General features: G+C 34.5%; 1 protein-coding gene across 1 annotated transcript in view; it reads left to right on the top strand.

The window, feature by feature from the left end:
- Positions 1-6,625: 6,625 nt before the first annotated feature.
- The window catches only part of LOC121367729 (LIM/homeobox protein Lhx1-like), a 70,520-nt gene continuing 52,676 nt past the window's right edge, over positions 6,626-24,469 (top strand). Inside the window, exons 1-2 of the mRNA XM_041492069.1 lie at positions 6,626-7,454; positions 9,741-9,943. Of these exons, the coding sequence (XP_041348003.1) occupies positions 7,285-7,454; positions 9,741-9,943 (373 nt within the window). The 5' untranslated portion in view covers positions 6,626-7,284. The remainder of the gene's footprint in view (positions 7,455-9,740; positions 9,944-24,469) is intronic.

Raw genomic sequence — 24,469 nt, 5'->3', positions numbered from 1 at the left:
TGCATAATTCCTAGACTATATTTATGCCTGTGTGTAGTTTTATTGTGTTCTATTCACCAGAACTAAGAGAACATTAAATGCTATGTTGTTCTTGGGTGTGTTTATTGCATATATATATATATATCATACGTGATTTACTGCATAAATACAACATAACCCACATTGTTGATATATATATATATATATATATATATATATATATATATATATATAGAGAGAGAGAGAGAGAGAGAGAGAGAGAGAGAGAGAGAGAGAGAGAGAGAGAGAGAGAGAGACACACACACACAGACAGACAGACAGACAGGCAGACAGACAGAAAGAAAGACACACACATAACAAAAGTATTTGCTTATAATTAAATAACCTGAACTAGGAATAATTCAACTAATTATGAAGTGAATATTAAGGTTGGAGAATAGGGTTTTTTTTTTCTAAAACGATCCACCCACATCCAATAATTGTACTTTACTATTATTTTGTTTAACTGACATAAAACTAATTCCAGTGACTCTTACACCACCTTATCTCCGCACCTCACCACGATATTATTTGTGAAACTGCCCTGAGCGGAACCAAACTTATCATGATCTACATCCTACTCTCTTCTCATCTGTCCCGAAGTCCACTGAGAATTTCTGGTCAGTTATACAATGGTGAAAACCTGGTCAGTTATACAATGGCGGTGCCGATTCAATGGCGGTGCTGGATGGTTTCTTCCCGGGATTATCCTCGTAACTTCCTCCACGCGGCATACAGCACCTCGCCAAGTGTGAATTGGGTAAGACGCAAGCGTCCGATCCACTTCATACGCGTTGTTTACCCGTCTCTATGTCAATGTTTTCGCCGAACACCTATATCGGTGCGGCGATTTAATTTGTATCCCCGCGAGGGGGACACCGAATCTCTCAGGTATTCGCCAGTGGCTTGCGGGCAGCAGGTGAAAAACTTTGATCCTTTCACGTAAAGGGATTAGCCTGTTTCCACTGTTTTTACAGCAATTAGCCCTGCCTCGTCGTCACGGAGCGAGACAACCTAGCCAAAATGATATGAAACAATGCGATCTGAAGACAGAAAGAGGTCTCGTCACATGGTTTCCAATTTGTTTTGTTCCCGTGAAGATCTTTCCATTGTTCTTATTGTTCTTCCTCAAATCTACCCTTTCGTTGAAGACCCTGACCCCCAAAAGGGCTGTTTGCCCTCAAGGGCATTGGTGATGCCTGGATCCTTCGCGAGTAAGGTCGAAAAGGGACTGGCACACAAATCCTAACGGAATCTTATGTCAGATCTAGTTGCATCCTTGTAAAACTAAGTTAGAGTCTGGACTATAGATGTTGCATACATTTTGCATGTCGTTAGAGTCTTGGCGCTAAGCTTGAACCAACCAAAACTGTTAATGTGTCCGTGTGCAACAATGGTCCAAACATGTGCATATACTATCAGTTTGTTAAAGATTCCTGTACAAAACCGATTGAAATCTGAGTATGGGGTAGTAACAGCTTTTTGTAAAGGTGAGGTAGGGGCGGACCATGTCCTGATTAAAACACTGGTACTAAATGCGAACGAGGGGAAGTAGTTTAAAATTGTATGATTGATCTATCATTATTTCTACATTAAACGTAATTTTGTGTTCATGAACTTGTTTTTCAAAGAATATTCTTTAACAACACAATTGGCTTTTTGTTAAGGACAATCATATTTTCAGATCGCAGAACTGGTTGGTCCATACTTCTGTGTTTACCATACAGCAGATACCCCTTTTTTAAGATTTTGTTTAACTACATGTACATGTATTTTGAAAAATATTTTGTTTCTCCAACCTCTGTTTTTTTTACCATTTATACCACCTTGAAATATTATAAATACTATTCGAATATTTTTTTTCTACTGTACAATATTTGTGTATTAAATTTGTTATTATTATGTTGTTTTTGTATTTTTTCTTTCTTCTTTTTTAATCGAAGCGTGGTGTAATTCAGTGACATGTCTACCATTAGAGGTGAATCTGTTAAATTATTTCCCGTTCCATCCAATAGTATATGGAAGTCCATGGCATGTGCTATTATATTTTTGGAGAAAAAAAAGTTTTCATCACATTGATTTATTTTAATCATCGGCTCTTGGATGGCAAACATTAATTTTGATAATTATGACAAGTAGTCTAAGAGTTAGAGTAAACTGCTACATTTTTCCTTTAGCAGCAAGAAATCCTTCATATGCACTTTCACACATACTGGAAACATATACCACGATCTTTGACATACCAGTCGTGGGGGCACTGGTCGGAACAGGAAAAGAACGTGTCTACCGAGAAGGTTCGAAGCACATAAGGCTAGCGCTCTATCGACTGAGCGCTACACTTCTCTCCATTCCAATCAGTACCCCGCCATTAATGTATAGACGTCTATGCTATGTGTTATCACATCTTTGAAAAGTGTATATGAAAATCCCTTGCCGAGTAAAATTCGGAATGATTTGCGTATGGTAGGATAGCGGGCTTCCTCTAGCATCCTCTACACCAAATGTCGTAATTACAATTATATATTATACAGATCTCACCGTGAAGAAAACACATTGCGGGGACTTATTAATTGCTTCCCTAACATAGATTATGGGGAAATATTTGACATATTACTATATTGATATCATACAAAAAAGTTTGTGTTGTTTAACGACAACACTATAGCACATTGATATATTAATCATCAGCTATTGGATGTCAAACATTTGGTAATTTTGACATAGCCTTAGAGAGGAAACCCGCTACATTTTTCCATTAGTAGAAAGGTATCTTTTATATGCACCATCCGACAGACAGGATAGCATATACCACGGCCTTTGACATACCAGTCGTGGTGCACAGGCTGGAACAAGAAATAGCCCAATGTGTCCACCAACGGGGTTCGATCCCAGACCAACCGCGCATCAAGCGAGCGCTTTACCACTGGGCTACGTCCCGCCCCCTGGTACCATGCACATTCACATTCTAAGGGGAGCTAACAATTACTCTCTTTGAACTAGTTTTAGGGGAGTGATGGGGAGCGGTAGTGACGGCTCCCCTTAATCGACAACGTCGGATTAGACACCTAATTGTTGCTGCTTAAACAAAGTGCTTGGATGTCGTTACCAAATATCTTATCTCTCTTGTCTTTTTTGGCGAGATTGCCAACTTTCTGTAAATTCTTATCATTATTTTATTTTTATTTATTTATGCAACAGAAAGTAGCTTTCTCCAAAGTTCAAAATTTTTGTTTGTTAATTGAATAAATACTATTTATGAGAATTTATTTATTCTCTGTTAATTGTCTGATAACAACAGTGTGAAATGTATGTATGCTCAATGACAAATCAATATTATTTTTGTGAAAATGAGATTTCGGCAGTTCGTGGTATGTTTTGAGATTGCTGGAAAACATGTTTTATTGCACTGTAATACAAAGAGAATTCCGCGAAAAGTCGTCCATCTTACTACGTATTCTGGCAAAACTCAACATTATTGACATTTCATATACTCAACAAAATTAAATAAGGACCAAGAGATATGTTCAGCATTTTTGTTTAAATTTTTTTATTTTTAAATAAATGAAGCTTCATCCTTTGGAAGGTTTTCACATTGTGGCATGTTGTTAAACTTGATGATTTAAAGAAACATTTAGACTGAGCGAACTAAACGTTTAACCGACTCTTAGCTGAAAACGCATTTCAGCAGTTGTCACACAATGCACGAAAAAAACGCCGTGTACATTATTTTTACGTCTATCACGGATCAGATTTACAGAACAGAACAGAACAGAACTTTATTACACGCAGGCCGTTCCACAACGGCGTTAGAGGAACATACACAATAAATTTAATAAAAATTACAAGATGGTTTACAGGAAGATGAAATAATAATAAAAATAATAATTATATATAATATATGTATTTACTTATGTATGATGGTAATTGATAATAAATGTAACTTTAGAAATAGAGCAATAATGATAATAATCAATGTTTAGATATCATATGTGTAGACAATATGATCATGATACAAACAATTACAAAAATATTTATTGGTCTTTAATTAATTTTGTTGAGTATATACGGTGTCATTTGATTTGAGTCGCAGTTATATAGGTCTTCGGTTTCTTTACCAAATTACTTCAGATATGAAATAAATATGGTAACGAACGCTTGGTTATATGTTGCACAAATAAACCTATTTTTTTTTAGAGGAAATGAAGAAAAATTTGATTTATAATTGTGGTAACGGAATATATATATATATATATATATATTCTTGTTTTAAATTATTGTGTAAAAGCGGCATATCGTGGTTTCTTATCTAAAATGTTGGGGGGGGGGGGGGGTCTTCAAATTTTATACTAACAAATTTCACCTTTTTAATTTGAATTGATTGTTTGATTGATTTGATTTGATTTGATTTGATTTGATTTATTTATCCATTTTATTATTTATTTATTTATTTATTTATTTACGTATTTATTTATAAACGCATTTATTTATTTTTCCATGTATTTATTTATTTATGATTTAATATAAATTGTTTTTTAAAGTTACTGATACTAAACAAAATAACGTCTTTATTTGGCCAAGCTTTGGACAAAATATCTTGTGAAGGGTCATTAAATACTTCAGGCTTTTTTTTAAAAGTATATAATAAAATAGCGTGCATAATGTTTAGAAGTTATCTGTGATCAATACTTGCTGAAATAATATGGCACTGGCAAAGAATTACTCAAGTCTTCTGGTACTTCATTAATTATGTTGAGTATACAATTATAATAAAATGATTATATTTTGTTATTTTATTGTCAGCAACGTACATCTTGATTTTGCGGGTGTAATAGCCCATTTGTTAAAAAACAAAATGTTTATTAAAATAAAAATATAAAATTTAAAAGATAATTATCGCATGTTAATTGTTAACGTTTGATGAAAAAATAAGGTATAATATATTTGATATTATAACATAAATAAATATGAATGACTGTTAACAGTATATTATGACGATGTCAGTATGGATAAGAAACGTGTGAAATAGGTATGTTGTCCTTATATCCAGTAGAGAGTTCAAACACGTTGGCTTGTGCATTCATTTTGTGTGTCTGGGCTGCCTATATTTAGGACAGTAATTAAGGAGAGAGAAACCTTATTGCCGCCACATAGGCTACTCTTATTGTTAGAAGCATGAGGTCTTTAATATGCATTTTCCTACTAATTTCTCTCCCGGGTGGGAACTGGCAGAAACGGGATCCGGGACAGACGTGTTCGAAACCTTTGTGGTACATAAAGCATGTTAAAATTACCCGTAGCCGCGTTTTTCTACACACAGGGCAGTATTTACCACATCATTTGATATTGCAGTCGTGAAGCACTGGTTCGTGCATCATTATCAAGTGAAACTTACTGAAGTGTGCGCCCGATTACAATCAGCAGCAATAAACGCATCATGGGGAAGATAAAGAGACAGTGAACAGATTACTTAATTATTTTATTGCACACAATCAATTTACCAGTTGGATTTCGTGTAACGATGTACATGGCTGTAATCATTGGCCGTCAGTGCGTTGTGTAAACCGACCGATACCTATCATAGTTGTTAATGGCACGTGTTTCATGATCTGTTTCAATAACACGTGATCCATTATCTGTTGAAAATAACACTTTTCGTTATGGGCTGAAAATGTCATGTTTCATTATGCGATAAAATTAACTCGGGGACCATTTCAGAAACTGATCACATTAAACGATTGGTTGGGGAGGGGGTGTTAGTTTATTTAGCTTTTCTATATCTATAATCATTAGAGTTAAATCGTAATAAGCATAAAAACTCCACTGTCCGTATTTTACTTTTTGTGAATCGGCAGCAAATTATAAAATTCACGTACCAGACTATGTATAAAATTAATATTGTTTTACTTTTAAATATTGTTAACGCTGCTTCCGTTGTTGTTAACGATAGATACAGCTCTGTGAGTGGTATTTAATTTTAAATCTTTTTAAACCTTAGGTATAAACATATCTTAGTTAATCAGTTCTCTGATTAAACCGTATCAACACTCAACGAAGAGAACACCGATTAGTTGTGTTATTGAAACAGTTGAAATATTTTAGACGTTACCATTACTTAAATGGGAAAGCGATTAAACGCGAATGTGTTGATTGTTATATAACCAATACCCCCACGAAATCGCACGAAAGTGTTTTACCTTTGAGTATAATCTATTTATCATGAAATGAACTCTGTAGATTGTTTTTGTTTCTTTTTCATTCATGACTAGATCAATTCAAGTGTTAGGCCATTTGGCTACAGACACTGCGAGCCGCATTGTAACCACTTGGAGTGTTTGTACTGGGATTTATGGGCAAATATCACCCAGTGAATGAACCGGTGAAATCCAAGGCTAGTTCCTTTAAGAGACTGCAGATAAGGCCGAATATACGGAAAGTTCGTCACTTTCGTAGTCGCACTCTCACTCGCTGTAAACTGAAAAGGGGCGTTGCTAAAAGTAGCAGTAAGTCCCGCCTTCCGTAAAGATATCTGCTTAGAATAGAATGGCTAAGCTTAACACGGCAGAAACATCCACAGACTGTTGTTCAATGGGTTCTGGCGACTCCGGGCACACTCTCGGGAACAAGCTGACGCGCACCGAATCAGAAATACAATAGCGATCTCCATGGATACTCTCCCCTGACTGACGTCCCGGTTATCCACGCCCACTCGCGTAGTAAACTGAAACTTGCAACATGAAAGTGTTCGCATACAGGTTTGCCAATACCATCTCGACTCACCAGGATATGAATGTTGTCACGCTTTCACGGAACTAGAAATTCGCAATTCAGGAACTCGGGGAAAAGAAGAGAGGGTAAAAAAAGAAAGAAGGCCACAGTTAACGAAACCTCCCTGGATTCGGGTAGTATTTGAAAGACGACTATCATTCCATTGGTGAGTGGACCGTGTAAACACGACACTCCCTTCATACAGTTTCATAGGACGTTCTGGCTCGTCGGGAAAAGGTTGCAGCTGCAACCAGGAAAAAAACACAAATATTATATATATAGATATATATATTTATATATATTTATATCTATATATATATATATTAAAAAAAATATATATATATCCTTATTTGGGACGTGCACTATTCCGGGTTTGACGGCTAGGACATTCACGCCCCGACCCTGGCCGTGTCCGTCGACCCCCGGGCTCCCGTCCCGCAGCTCAAGTTCGAGCCCTTGCCGTGGGCCGGGTCCGGATTCGACGTGGACGTGAAGAGCGCGATGGTGCAGTGTGCCGGCTGTGAACGCCCCATTCTCGACCGATTCCTACTGAACGTCCTCGACCGCGCCTGGCACACCAAGTGTGTGCAGTGTTCTGACTGTAAGAGTAACCTCACCGAGAAATGTTTCTACAGGGAAGGCAAGCTGTATTGTAGGAGCGACTTTTTCAGGTGAGAGCAGCGGATGTCTTTTAAAAGTGATGTTGTTTTTAGTTTTTAGTGGGGGTTGGGGTTTTTTTTTAATTTATTTATTTTTTGGGGTTTTTTTTATTTTTGTTTTCTTTTGTTCTTTTTTTGTGGGGGTGGTAGGTCTGTTTTGCTTGTTTTATTTTTACTTTTTTCATCTTCTTCTCCTGTCTTCCGTAGTACTACAGCTAACTTTCTTGTTCACTGGAGCAGGTCATTAAAATATGAATCACGTGACGATATGTTTTGGATGCTGTGTATTTGTTTTCATAGTGTGTTATTTCATACGGTCATTGAGCCTATGAAACTGTATATTTAAACGATCCACATCAGTGAATTTGTAAATATATATTTAGCTTATTCTCTTATTTTCAAAATTATAAAAGAAAACTACATACAAATATTTAGTACAAATGATCTAATAAAAGAAATAATATATTTAAAAGTATTTAGTATATTTTGTGTTGTGTATGTCATTTATCCGATTGTGCTCTTATCATTTCGGCCAGTAGGCACCAGCGCCGTAATAATAGTTCCGAGTAATTAACGTATTCGCATATTTCAATAATTAAAAAAAAATATTAACGTGTTTTTTTTGGAAATATACACAACCAATTTGTACATTTTAATATTATTTTGCATTTACTCAGTATGGCGATTTCTTTATAATCTCATGTACGCTACAGCAGTCGGTTGTATTTCTCTAACTTTCTAAAACTATCGCGTCCACATGTCATATTTACAACGTTTCTGGCAATTTTGTTTTTAATTGTTATGGTATTTTATGTAATCTACAAGTAAATATTGCTTTAAATAATTTAACTTAAAACACAGAAGTGCACTGGAATTAAACTTGGAAGATTGAATAGAGAAATGTATTAACATTATCAGACGATTAAAAAACCTATATAATGTATACCGGCTTTTCTATAATTTCTAAAATCTCCTCTGTAAACTCCTTGAGTTCATGTAATTGTGGATTTGAAAATAAATACATGTTTATGTTTTGTAAATTATAAGTAACAGCAAATTCTGTTAGGTATGTTTGTAACTCAACAGTCAGTTTGACAAATGTTTTGAAACAGTTTTATAAAGAGGTATATGTACACTGGAATTAAACCTCTCAGAAATGACGTTAAAATTCAGCAGATAACCATTTAAAATGCAATACAATGCATACACATTTAATATTAAAATAACACAATATATTGTTTTTCTTTGCAATACGTACATTTTTAATGTAAAAATAACATAATATTTTTAAAAGACATTTGCTAATGATGTTGTTTTCACTATAATATAAATGTTCTCGTTTGTTCCTATGTAAATGTAGTTTCAGATTTTACATCGGTTAAATCGAAGTTGTAATTACACTGCACGTTGAAAGATTAGACGATTACAACCAATTACTAATTCGGAAAGCGCCATCACACAGGCAATAGTTTGTGTTTATGGCGATGAATAATTTATCAAGTTGTCGATGGTTGGTTGTAATTCGCGTTATTAATTCAGTTCTGTTCTCATGTAAATCAGTTTTCAGTTTGGTGATACAATCTGAGTTATGTTTTTTTAAAAACAGGACAGATTTTTATAATCGCAGTCAGAAAAACTGATTAACCAGGTGTGCTGAAATTAACCGAAATTTATTTATGTTAGTTACATAACACTACATTAAAATAATAAATTAATATTATAACAAAAATATATACATATAGTAATATATTTTATTTTACTTTTACATTTATATTAGAAGTAACAAGCAAATATTAAATTCACATTTATATATTATATACAAACATTTACAGTTGATATGTAAATACATATATACAGTAGGAATTATTTAATAGAATTGTCTAAAAGCAATATATGTTTTCTGTAATATTATAGGACATAGCTATACAAATAAATTAAACAATATTAACAATAAATACCATTTATTCATATATGTTTTATTGTCATTAATGTTTAAAAAAAAATCTCTATCTGCCATGGAAATACCACATACATACATGAGTATTTCTGATTAAACCTTTGTTACTATCTCCTATGATGAAATAGATATTTATATACCAGAATTTGGAAAAATATTATTAGGATACGGACACGGAAAAAAGAAATAATTTTAGGTGCACGTTCAGGACAAGCTAGCGCACGCCTGTTTTTGGGCGCTGGTTTTGACTTGGGCCTTTTCTTCCGTCCAAGACAGGAGAAAAGAAAATGTAATATTAATTACATAACCTATATAACATTGTCTTTAATGTTGTTTTGCAGGAGGTACGGGACGAAGTGTGCAGGCTGCTCTCACGGGATATCTCCGAACGACCTAGTCCGTCGGGCACGAAATAAAGTGTTTCACCTTAAATGTTTCACGTGCATGGTTTGTCGGAGACAGCTGTCCACGGGAGAGGAACTCTATATTCTTGACGAGAATAAATTTATCTGCAAAGAAGACTATCTAAACACAAAATTTCCAGGCAAGTAATTTCTGTATTGTGTGAGAATTTACGCCAAGTAATTTATTCGTTTATTCTGGCTCCAAGGTAAGTGAATTAGTTTTTGTTTCCGTTTTTGTTATCTTTTTTCTTCAGTTTTAGGCCAAGTTTGGCAGTTAGTATAATGTTAAATGGGTAGTAGTCGCTTATAAAAGATAGTACTGCTTTGTTAAACATTTCTTCCATTCCTTATTATATAGTGTTAATTTATGTTTGGTCTTCAGTGTGGATAAAACAAATGTCTAAGCAAAAGTCTAAGCAAAAGTTACAACCCCACCAAATATTTCACCCAAAGCAGAAGTTTAAATATCTCACTGATGTGTGTTTCGAAAATTAGTGATTGATATACTAACCATCTGTGTTGATTCAAACATATTTTATTGTCTATAATATACAAAAGGATTTAGCACAAGTTATCCACATTTCTATAAATGAATGTCCGTAACACTAATTTATTAGGAACGACTTCCGCAGCAGCACATACCAAAACCTATGTTACTATTCCACATTTAAATGACTCTATTTCAGAAAAATAATTATTCTTAAATATAAGCTATTTATATTTCCACAAATAACATGAAATATTTATTACATATATTTTTGGACTTAATACATCTAAAACTTGCTAGTACTTTATTTATGACCATGCAATCAAAAACAAATATAATATTATCTCGGTAGACATGTGAATCAAAAATAAGAATTCAGTATTCTGAATGTAAATATTTGTCAAGAGATATATCAGTATTCTTTTCATACATATGTATGAAAGTGTATTATTTGAATATTATCTAGACATGTACTCAGAAATATATATTAATGGAAGCGATTTCAGTATTGTCTACGTACATACATAAAGGAATATGGTTTAAATAATCACCGTATACACATATATCAAGGAATATTGTTATAGATATACATTTTTATTATAAAAATCTATATATGTCTGGGCTTATATCCCCTTTAAGTTCTAGCCACGTTATCAAGAATGGCACACGTCTTCGAGATACTGACTGTCTGTCCAGGGCAATGGTTACCTGTTAGTGGTTAATATATGGACTGTCTGTTAATCGTCAGTGGTTAATATATGGACTGTCTGGTAATCGTTACTGGTTAATACATAGACTGCCTGGTAATCGTTACTGGTTAATATATGGACTGTCTGGTAATCGTTACTGGTTAATACATGGACTGTCTGGTAATCGTTACTGGTTAATACATGGACTGTCTGGTAATCGTTACTGGTTAATACATGGACTGTCTGGTAATCGTTACTGGTTAATACATGGACTGTCTGGTAATCGTTACTGGTTAATATATGGACTGTCTGGTAATCGTTACTGGTTAATATATGGACTGTATGATAATCGTTAGTGGTTAATACATGGACTGTTTGATAATCGTTAGTGGTTAATATATGGACTGTCTGGTAATCGTTAGTGGTTAATACATGGACTGTCTGGTAATCGTTAGTGGTTAATGAGAGAGAAGTCCGTATAGTGGTCTTAAATCGCTTAGATCAGGTACCGGGATGCGAATCGGTTACGACTCCGAAGCTAGTTAGATCTATATAAAATGTATACGTGTTCGGTATTATTCGTATCATACGTTAAGTAATATGTGTTTTCCGTATATACACATGTATATGATTCCAGAATTTTTCATTTATATAAACATAATGAGATATGTCATGCATATGGTTTTAAAAATTAAATAAATAAATAAACAGATAAATACATAAATAAACAGACAGACAAATGAATAAATAAATAAATAAAAATTAAATATACTGACTAAATAAATAAAATAATGAATAAATAAATAAATAAATAATTTTAAAATAAATATATATCAAGGAATAAACCTTTCCGTAGCTCTAACTAAGTGGGACAAACGACAAAAAATAAAATCGTGTAGGGTCTCTCAATCTAAGTGAAGTTGATAATGAGACAAGTAAAGAAACGTGGGAATGCCAGGCACACATGCACGGGGCAGGCCTGCGCGGACCAGGTATTCGGGGATCAGTCGGAACACGACAGAAGCGATCGACCTCGAGAGATCGCGTACAAAACTCTCGCGTCTCCACAATTGTGTGCGCGTCCGCACTCGAGCTGCCCCTAGCCCCACGAGCCCGCGAACTCCCCCCGGTCAAGAGCCCTTGACGGTGATGTCCATTGATTCCCGATGAATCTCCTTCAGGAGTGGATGAATCGCCCACAACTCTTGGCGACGGCCGCAGCACCGCGTGTCTTGTTGTGTGTTTCCCATCCCCACGGCTATCGAGCTTAGACGTGGACCGAGGGGTTTTCTATTTATAAACAATACTACTTTCTAGACGCCTAGTTCACTTTTTTTGCGAGAGTGAAGACTTATTATTCAAACTATAAAACTAAAATATCCCGTCTTGGTGAGCAAGGAAACATGCTCTTCAACTGTCAGTTTTTCAGCTCACGACTTCAGAGTTTGTTTTTGGCGGTGGACATGGTTTTGTATAAATAATAGTATTTTCTAGATGCCAAGTTCACTTGTTTTTGGGGTGCGTTTTTTTTGCGAGAATGAAGACTTATTAATGAGACTTACTATATAACTAAAATACTCTGTTCTTGACGATCAAGGTAACATGCTCTTCAACTGTCAATTTTGCAGCCCACGGCTTCGGTTTTTTTTGTTGTGGACATGGTTTTGTATAAAATAAGACTACTTTCTAGATGCCTAGTTCGCTTCCTTTTCTTTCATTTTTGCGAGAGTGAAGATTAATTATTGAACTAGAAGGGCACGGTAATATTCTCTTGTACCGTCAGTTTTACAGCCCACGGCTTCAGGGGTTTTTAGTAGTGGATATGGTTTTATATAAATAATACTATATCTTCAGGGTATTCTAGTTCGCTTTTCCAACAATATAGAAACTTTAGAAAGTTACTGAGCTCTGAACTGGAACATTCACTCTAGGAAACATCCTGTCTGAAAATATTACAATATCTATTTATTGTTTTCGCCTTTGCAAAAGTGAAGACCATTTGCGAATTAGTTATAGTATTGTACACGGAAAAGCTATAAATAATTCGCAGATGGTCTATAATAGCCACCCTTGGAGAGCAGCTACACCCTATTTCTTGTACTGAAGTTAGATTGTGAAATTTTGCAAAAATATAAATAATACTGCTTTCTACTCTAATAGTTCACTATTGTTGCAAGATCATCGTCAAATTACGAACTGAGCCTGCATTTAAATATCTACAGGTTTTAATGCTTTCTACCAATTATGGTCATTGCTATCGAGTTCATAAAGTTTTGTATATTAATTAGAATTTTAAAATCGCAATTTTTGGAAAGAGACAAAAGCACATTAAATTTTGCTGATGCTAGTTTTTCAACCACACCACAATTTCAGTGCTAACAACAACATTAAATGTCTCCACCTCTCCTCTCCCCCAACTACACCCTCTTCTATCGTTTCTACATACCCCTCATTCCTTCTACCAAGAAATCCAACACACAGTCTTGTGTTCAAATCTTTGCTTGACAGTAAAAACTGGGCGAGGTTATTTCGATACGTTCAACGTGTCCGTTTTGACTGTTCACAACAGATGTACGGCGGTTTATCGGGATTCCCGCTGTTTCCCGACTTATCGTGAATCGGGTATGCAGCGAAATAGACGGGAATTGCCAGTATTAGTAACAATATTGCGACAAAGTGGATCGCATGTCCGAGCAACACTTTTGTATGAAGAACGAAGATTAGATATGTAACTGTTTGTCCCTTGTTTATAGCGACTCCAAATGAAATGAAAACTTGTTCGTATTCAGAACAGAGGTTGGTTATTTAATTCGCTGTTATGGGTTTTTGATGTGTATGTTATATTTCATTATGGTATGTTTTCTGATAAATCTAAGAAAAACAGTAGTAGTAGTATTCACACACACACACACACACACACACACACACACACACACATATATATATATATATATATATATATATATATATATATATATATACACTGCACCGTGTATATATATACTGTACCCTATACACACACACACACACACACACACAATTATATATATATATACATATATACATATACACACACACACACACACACACATACATATATACATACACATACACATACACACACACATATATATATATATATATATATATATATATATAATATCACTTTACAGATATTACGGATAGTTATTATTAAAACATTTTACAAAAAGACAATAATTGAAACGTGTTGCCATTCAAATATTAAAATTAAAAATACTGAATAGGAAAGGGAACTAGGTGATAAAGACATCATAATACGTTTTATCAAAACTCGTCCTTACAATAACTAACAAGAATATTTTATTGCAAACACATTTGACATACTACAAAACGTACAATTTTTTTTTTTAATTCGGATCAACAGAAGAAAAAATAGTGGGATGGAAGAAGCCAAGAAATTCTACGCGGGTAACAATGCCGGGCATGTGCATAAATCTAAAGAAGTATTTCTATAGCATTTGAGTTGAGCACTCGTATTAATGTAGCTAGAAGTAAGTCAATATGTCCGGTCAATAGAAAGCTCGCATTTCCATTCAGTAACAGCATATCACGGTGTTGGATGACATGCTTCGCTCAGTGCGACCTTCAAGCACGAGTTTTAGTTTAAAAGATGCAAAGATTTTCAATATTTGAGACTAAAACAAATCGTTGTTGTACGGAATCTTTTCAAAGTGTGTGAAAATATACAAAAAACGTATTCATACCATATGGCGTTTAAAAAATATGAAAACCTAGTTGACAAAACGTGTCAATTAACCTTATGTGTTTAAAATAATTTTATAATGTCCATAATTTTTAAATCAATTAAATATGGCTATTGGCAAGTATACTAGACGATACTAGAAACTGTATACCTGAGAAATACATTACAAACACAATACATTTATTTAAAAATATAATTGCACATGATTATTTTACATCGTATATAATATATTATTGTTCATATATTGACTACGTTTTTTTTTTCAATTGTCACATTCCTGGCTTATATATATATAAAAAAAAGGAAATTTATAATTATTGTTTAAAACTTTGCATGGAATAAAATAAAGAAAATATAGTATAGTACAAACAGATTTGATAATACATGTACTGTAAAAACTAAACTTTGGGGGTTCAGTTTACAAGTTTAAGAAAATTAATATTGTTGAAACCATTTTTAATGTATCTGACATAATTATTATATGCAATATTCTGTAAACAAATAACTAATTGACAACGTATTTTATTTCGATATTTGTAGAAAAACTGGTCATTGTCACATCATCTTCAAAGCATAAAATAAAAGTATAATTAATGCACCAGATATAGTTATGAATAAACGATTAATATTTAAAAACAGTTTGGAAGAAAAAACAAATTCTTAGCAGCTTGGTATAGCTAAAAAAAAAATTCGTAATGAATTATTCCAGAGTATGCAAATCTGAAATGTAAATCGAGTAAGAGAACGTATTTTTGTCAACGTTTGTTTTCTTTAACTGGTGCACATTTATTAATTAATCATCGGCTATTAGATGTCAGACATTTTATCATTCTGAGGAAACCCGCTACATTTTTCAGTTAGTAGTAAGGTATTTTTTATGTGCACTTTCCCACAGACAGTCCTGCTCATATCATCGACTTTGATATACCAGTCGTGGTGCACTGGTATTTTTTTGGTTACCAACTGGTATATGATCCACACTCACATTTAAACGTTTTTTAAGACCGTGTATAAACAGTATAACATTAAATTCATGATGTTCAATGCAAATGCTGTACATGTATCTGTATTTAACTACTGTGTATGTTCGTATTTGATGATCGGTCTAATTTTGATTTGAAGAGGCCGTTCAATATATTAGGTTAACAAATGTGTTTGTTTTGGTAATAGCGACAGCACCGATATAACCTTATCAGATAGCGGCATTATTTTATATCTCTTGACACAGTATGAGAATATGGATGACAAAAGAACACATTTATAATCCGAACGACGAAACCATTAATATAAATTATTAAAGCTCGTATATTATTTATCTGCAACGGTCTGGATCGAAAGGATGTTCACCAAGATTTTTAAATTTTTGACTTACTCAATTATTGCATTATGAATTTTGTCAGTATTTGTAATACATATATATGCTTGAATTATAAGAAAATTATTTGGTAAGAAATTAATTGAATTATGACTAAAAAGATATTGTACAAAAACAACTCCTCAAATAAAAACAAAACAAGATAAAAACAAATACAAACAAGACAAAACAAAATACAAACAAGACAAAAGACAAAACAAAATACAAACACGACAAAACAAAATACAAACAAAACAAAACAAAATAATAACAATCCCTCACACAGGCACACACAGACTCGGACACACAAAAGAAAACACCATCAAGGTAAACTATTTAAACCATAAAGATATTAAACAGTTCTATGCAAATTACAGATGGGACATGTAAACATACAAACAAAGAACTGTCGCTTTGTTTATAACATGCGCCATACCAATCTATCATACTAACAATATGGGTTCGAGCCCTGCCACAGGCTGGTTTCAATTTTAAGACTGGCTATTGATTCAGCATGTATCGGAAAACACATGTTCTGGCGTATACGAATTTCGAACGCATTTCGAGCCCTGTCCAATCGCATAAACTTGTTTGTGGTTCACCCGGCGACCGAACCACACGAAAAACAGCGGTTTAGAAGATTAACAAAGTAGCAACAGCTAAAAACGCACCCACAACAGTTTGTGGTTAATATGGTTTAATAGGGCCTTTAAAAGGCACACGGCGCTTGACAATATTGGTTACGACAAGGACACCTTTTTTCTTCCAATTGTCCTTGAGAGTCCAAATGTGAAGCTAATTGCTAGAGTCGGTTTGGAAGGCTAGCGAAGGAGCACATGTAAAGTCTTTCTCACAGTCCGTGTCCAAACATCTTACCAATGCCGCCCAAAATACACTTCAAACAAGACGACGCCCGGCTGGAGACAAGTGCAAAAGCGAAATAATAACTTAATAGCTAAAACAAAGATGAAAGGGGAAACGACAAAATGTGATTTTTCTTTCTGTCTCTTAGAATATTCTTTACAATTCCTTCTTTTTTTCTGTTTGAAGGTTGGGAAAATTAATACAGTAATACAATTTTTTTAGATATATGTTTTATGTTATATGTAGGACAATGTTAGTATAGAAAATGTTTTATTGTTTTTAAAAGGCAACCATAGTTTCATTCACTTTTGACTGAATCCCAGTAGCCGATAATATTTAGTGCAGTCAGACACGCAATGAGTGAGTGAGTGAGTGAGTGAGTGGGTGAATGAATGAATGAATGAATGAATGAATGAAACAATCAATCAATCAGAATTTTAAACTATAAAGATTAGGTACACATTTTCTAGTTTAATAGGTATCTTCTTTCTTACCAATAAAATATCGGAGGCATGACACATTAATATAACTGTGATATAATATATTAACAAAATACTTTAAAAACGAGAATTAATGAAACGAGTGTATTTATCAATGATATTGATATTATCTTGTCAGTAAGTTTGTATTCAACACGTACCTGTGGCATGTCCACATTTATATAAATACAGATGTTTGGAAGTACCAATGCTAATCATATTGGCCATGTTTATTTGTACAATTCTGAGCTCACTTCTCCCAAACATTATTATCAGCGGCTCGAGAAAATTAAACGCTTTCTTCATCATTATCATCATCATCATCATCATTATCACAATTATCATCATCGTCATATTATTATTATTATTATTATTATTATTATTCTGCTTTTTATTATATTTTAACTTTCATATTACAAGCACATGCGCATTTCGGTTTTGAAACGGGATATAATTGTGTTTGAATTCTTGGGGTCACTACACAGAAACATGTAGCCATTCTTATACTCCTATCCACATGTGTTGTAAGGTGATAAGACCACCACAGACAGGGTCACATGTACATGGTTTGACGCTTGCACGTAAGGCTGGACGCAAACGTCTCATTTCCTTCGTATGCACGTAGCCATTTATTAATCCGTGTTAAGGTTGTGATTTCTGTATTTACATATCGAACTCATTCAGAACGTTTATAAAGCAATACTGCTGGTTCCATGTGGCCAGTTTGAAAACAGGGTGGATGGTGGTGGGGAGGTGTGGGGGAGGTGTCATTGTGGTGGTGATTGTGGAGATTTTTCTGACGGTTATGTGTGTGTGTTTAATGAGTTTTGTTTAATTCACTATTTCACAACAATAAACAATTAAGGGACAATCTCGAGTTAGCTGTAATTGTTCAGTTGTTGCCTGCCGACTAACAGAGACTTTATAACGACTGTAATTACATATCAAATATATTTTTCTGCATAAAATATTAGTGGCTGTATATTAAACGTGTTTCTGATCGTTCTAATATTTGTGCTAGGTTAAATTTCATCTTATTTCCTAAAATATTGTTTTTTTCGTACGTACGAAATTATTTGAAGTCAAAATCCAGTTTGGGCTTCTTAAAAATATTAAGACGACCAGAAACACATTGAATATACAGACACTGATATTCTAAACAAGAAAATATATGCAAGCTTAATCGTAGAAATATTTTATTAGTCGGAAACATCTTATAATGCAGCAAACTCAATAATGTCCCTTCAATAAGTAATTGTTAAAATATTTTATTAGTCGCAAACATCTTACAATGCAACACACTCAAGATAGTTCCTTTAATAATTTTTATAGTATATTTTTCACATTATGAAATATTTTAACTATACCCACTTTCCCCGAACCCCCAAAAATAACAATGTATATGCTGGTGCAGCTTCCAAACAGCAGCTGACAATTATACATAAAGTGTTATAAATGTGTGTGGTCTGGTGTTGACCTATATTCTAGTCTCAATGCTTCGAAAGGATGCATCTGTTGGATTTCAGAACGTGTAACGCCTACGACTCTCGAGTTTGAAGGTGAAATGCTCTCAACCGTCTCTCTCACCTAAAAATATTTTCATTTCCATTTTTCACTTCTTACGTAACTTCCCCCATGACACCGTGTCCTCAGCTTCCGTCAACTTGCGTTTTCTCGCCCAACTTTCTTGGCAGGTTGCAAAGTTTTCCACCCTTGTCAATGTCGAAACGTTCTCCCTTTGTACGGGCTCCCCGGGACATTTCCCCTGTTATGTTAACCCGCCTGTATTGGTTGAGTTGGTTTTAAGGCTTACACATGCCGAGATACATAAAATGTTTATGGATGTATAATTCTTTGTAATAGCGCGATTGGAGAGAGATTTGACAACGATAAAAGTAGAACATATAAGCGAGTCGACGGCCTGGCCTAAACGGCGGACACTTACTCGGGTAGAGTTTTTGGATACCCCACCGCGAGTTAGGCGCTTTTTACGTTGCCACAAACAAAGGCAAGCGACAAATTGGGAGCAATTTATTTAGGTAATTTTCTCAAAGGTTTCCTGACTCAGTGAGTTTTACGGTTTCATCCCGGCAGCTATTAAAAACATATTTCTTTGAAGGTGTATGTTGTTTGCTTAAAGTCGAGCCGCGTGGACACTAAATGAGCAGTATAGTATATCATAATTTACAGTGTATAATTTTATGGCATTACCCGTATGAATTTATATACAAATGTATATCTAATGTTGGCCGATATGTACTTTACATTTTTATATGCTATTTTTATATATGTATTTGTATAGTGCATTCACAAACACGTACGTTATTTATGTTTTCATATCACACATTTCACTGCCAAAACATACAAATGAATTTTGTTTACTTATTACTGAAGAAGTAAGAAGAAATAAAGAAATAAATCGGTTTTACCCACCAAAACATGTATGATGAACGAATCTTCGTTAATTTGCATATCGAGTTAATTTGTTTCAAAATCAATTTTGACAAACGAAAACACAAACAAAACCTCACCAAAAAAAAATCAAACAAAAATAGAAAATAATCAAAATAGACTGTTTAACAATTTAGCATGGTCAGTAATATTATAGGCAGTAATGGTTATATAGACCCAACCCTAAATTGTATGTAGATTCTATACTGTGTGTTTACGTAATTAATAAATATCTGGGTGTATTTTCATGTTTACAAACAGCATCAATATACGTGTACATGTATATTATATAACAAAATGCATTGTGTTCTACTCTTACTGCTTTGGGTTAAAAACAAAAACAAATTAAACACTAAATTAAAACGAAAGAAAGAAAGAAATGTTTTATTTAACGACGCCCTCAACACATTTTATTTACGGATATATGGCGGCAGACATATGGTTAAGGACTGTACAGATATTGAGACAGGAAACCCTCTGTCGCCACTTCATGGGCTACTCTTTTCAATTAGCAGGAAGGGATCTTTTATATGCAACATCCCACAGACATAGTAGTACATACCACGGCCTTTGATATACCAGTCGTGATGCACTGGTTGGAACGAGAAATAGCCCAATGAGCCCACCGACGGGGATCAATCCCAGACCGACCGCGCATCGAGCATATACTACGTCCCGTCCCAAAATTAAAACGAGAAAATTAAGAAAAAATACTTGTTTATTTGTAAACATATTCATAATCTGTTGGTATATTTTAAAATGTGATAAAAAGAAACTGTGACGTAATAGAAATCTACATTTCTGTTTTGTATTTTTTTAACAAAATCGATTTCAAACAATATACACTCTTCATGTATACGTGTGATATAATGTATTTGTTTTGCTAGAAATATTTGTGCATTGTAACTACAACATGACAATTAATTCAACTCATATTTTAAAACAATACCTACATTATAATACGTACATATGTATATATTTAAAATTAAATTAACCATTTTGAAATCTTGGGTTTTCCTTTTTTTATTTCCTCTGCAATACGTCGACTTAAATCACGATTATTTTTTGGGGAAAAAAATGAATATATTTTATGCTTTTCTCCATATTCATTATTTATTTATTTAGATTTTTTAAAAGTCAGAACGAAGCCATCCGGTTCCTTTAAATTTCCAGGAAATATTTTCCTCTCGACAGCTAATTTCTGTACGTCGTTGTCAAAACTGCTTTCTGACAGCACGTTCCGTTATAGGAATGTTTACGCTATTTTAATGGCTACCATGTCCTCAAGTTGGGATATCTTGTGCCATCACTGAAAAGAAGAAGAAAAAAAGTCAGATGCGCGAGTTACACTAGCGGTTTCCTCTTTAAGTGTATTGCACGTTTTAAAAAGCTGTTTAGAATTTTCAGTAGATGCCAACCACCTTTAATAGTCTCACGCCACCACCACAGCCCACGCTAACCATTCAGTTTCACAAATGAAACGTACCATAACGTTTATATCTATACCGTACAACAAAAAAAGCGAATATTTTAACACACACACACACACACACACACACACACACACACACACACACATACACACAGAGAGAGACACACACAAACAAACACAGACACACACACACACACATACACACATATACACACATACACACACACACACAGAGAAAGACAGAGACAAAGAGAGACAGAGACAGAAAGATAGAGACAGAGAGGGAGACACACACAGAGACAGAAATAGAGTGACAGACAGACATACATATAAACACACACATACACACACACACACACACACACACACACACACACACATATATATATATATATATATATATATATATATATATATATATATATATACTAATAAATTAAGTCGGTAAACTGACTGTCAGAATAAGCATAGACTGTTTACGAAACTTTACTAAGTTTTGTAGACAGAAAAACTACTGGGATTCAAGCTCAATCATTTAAAATAAATTAAAGAAAACGAAATTAATTTTCGCGTTTGTTTTGTTGTTCGGTATATTTGTTGCTTGTATGTATGTGAATCCATACGTTTAGCCGCGCTCCCATATCTTTTATTTCTTTATTTCTTTATTTCTTTTTTTATTTCTTTATTTCTTTATTTTATTTATATATTTATTTATTTATTTCCCACTAGAAATCGTTTAGTCTGCACGAAGATTACCTCGAGTGTTGAACCAACCACGTTTTCTGAAAATCCCGCTCTCAAGCCATTTAATGCAATCCACTTAACACCGCGTTAACACAATTAACTTAAACAACTTATCACCTTATCGGTAACGCAAATTTAATTGCTACCATAAATTGACAACCGTGCACTGAATTCGCAATGGCGTTGTAGTTCACTTAAACCGTCCTCTGCATTCCTAATGATGGATCTTCCGCGTCGAAAATTAGGTGACGCACGCGCACAACATGTGCGCGAGAGCGCGTGCAGGAAATAAAACTGCTTTCTTGACAACTGGTTATAGGATTAAACGCAATTGTGCTGAATGTTATTACGTATTGTGGGCAGCATTTTATTTTAGCACACGAGGCGTAGAATTCGATTGCGGCCGATAATGGCTCAAAGGAGTTGTTTAGAAAGTCTGATAAGAGAAAACAAGTGCCTAAATATCTCAGGAGAAATGTGACTGAGAGAACAGCTGTGTACAATAATGATTCAAGTGTTTTTCCCCATCCACAATACATGCACGAAGAACTTGAATAGAAACATCTTCCTTGATGTATTTCTAATTGTCCTGCATCTTTGGTCTTGTAGGGGCGGGGCGTAGCCCAGTGATAAAGCGCTCGCCTGATGCGCGGTCGGTCTAGGATCGATCCCCGTCAGTGGACCAATTGGGTTATTTCTCGTTCCAGCCAGTGTACCACGACTGGTATATCACAGGCCGTAGTATGTGCTGTCCTGTCTGTGGGTAAGTGCATATAAAAGATCCCTTGCTGCATTAGGAAAAATGTAGCGAGTTTCCTCTGATGACTACGTGTCAGAATTACCAAATGTTTGACATCCAATAGCCGAAAATCAATTAATCAATGTGCTCCAGTGGTGTCGTTAAACAAAACAAACTTTGGACTTGTAGTTAGGTGTCTTATAACTATAATATACCACTTTATTACGTTGTTATGTCATTAAAGTACATGGCTGAAAATAGCGCGGAGTGTGTGTGTGTGGGGGGGGGGGGGGGGGGGTAGGTGTTCCGCCAAACAAAAATCTAAATTGTAATTTTTAAAACCAAACTATGTTAAGATTTTCGCCTTTAATCTAGCTCGAGAAGATTTTCTATCTTCGTTTTTGCTAATCCCCATCCAAGTTATTTTTAATAGGTACGACCCTGGAACATAACAGAATACAAATGAATAGCTATGCATTGAAAGGACATGATAGGATTGTAGTGGTGATCTGTAATCGTTTTGTATAATCATTATTATAAGCACAATTATGAGTCTTTTTGTTTGTTAAATAATGCATCTAACAAGAATAGATGATTTTTACAATATTGCATATTATTTTAAAGTATTTTTTAAGGTTGCTTCATATACATTATGTAATAATGTTCAATTTTATTTCACAAATATTTGTTAATATTTTCTGAAACAATATGATGTTTTTCTTCAGCACAAAATCAAACGTCTGGCACAAGCAGATAATATTTTATATAATAATAAATAGGAATGTTTATATATAAATTGTTTTAATTCAAAATATATTTAAGCGAATGAAATTTTCAAAAAAGCAAACGCCGACTTGTAACAATGCAATTTTAAGTAGACTTCCTACTCAAATATTCGTATTGAATGTTAACAACGTACTTTTACTGGTGCAAAAAAAGAGAAAAAAAAAGAGAGAAATAAGTTTTAAAAAATAAAATAACCTAAAGATTTTTGAACATTTCACTGTACCGTCAACGAGAAAATAAACCCCCAAGAGCCATTAAACAAGACAAATTGAAACTTTAGACCGAAAGTAGAAAGTCAAGCCTTGGGGGAAATCTAAAGTTGTTGGCCGGTGGGAGAAACAGAGAGCTTTTCAATCTGGTAAAATCAAAGGTTGGTGTATGCTGCCATGGGAATGGGAGCAGAAAGACAAACCATTTGGGAACTTGAAGAGGAGTCAAATCGCATTGAACATGGATTCCCCCATCGATCCCCCATTGAAACGAAGCACCGCCATCACGCCGCCGAGTCTTAGCCTATTTGAGAGAGAATTGTCCTCCGATATCGGAATCGCCTGCCCAGATTTACACTAACATGAGTCGGTGTTTGCACTGGCCTCTCGCGTTTGTTGGACGTATTAAGTCGTCGATGCCTGTCAAGTATATAATACAAAATCAATGCACAAATAATAGATGTGCTTCAACTGTCGAAAACCCAACCGCCCTTCCACATGTTTTAATAACCTACTCCCAGTTTCCGGATAATTCCTGGGCACAGTTTTCAACTGATCGTTTAATTAGTGGCCGGGGCTCACGTGCGAGTGATGGGGACTTTGACGGAGTCTTCGAGTAAACAGCGGCGAGGGGTTGGAATAACTTGACCCGACAAGGTTCTGCAATGTTGACTTACAAGGTTATGA

This window comes from Gigantopelta aegis, chromosome 3 (assembly GCF_016097555.1).
Source record: "Gigantopelta aegis isolate Gae_Host chromosome 3, Gae_host_genome, whole genome shotgun sequence".
Taxonomy (NCBI): domain Eukaryota; kingdom Metazoa; phylum Mollusca; class Gastropoda; order Neomphalida; family Peltospiridae; genus Gigantopelta; species Gigantopelta aegis.
This window is presented reverse-complemented; position numbering and strand designations above follow the sequence as displayed.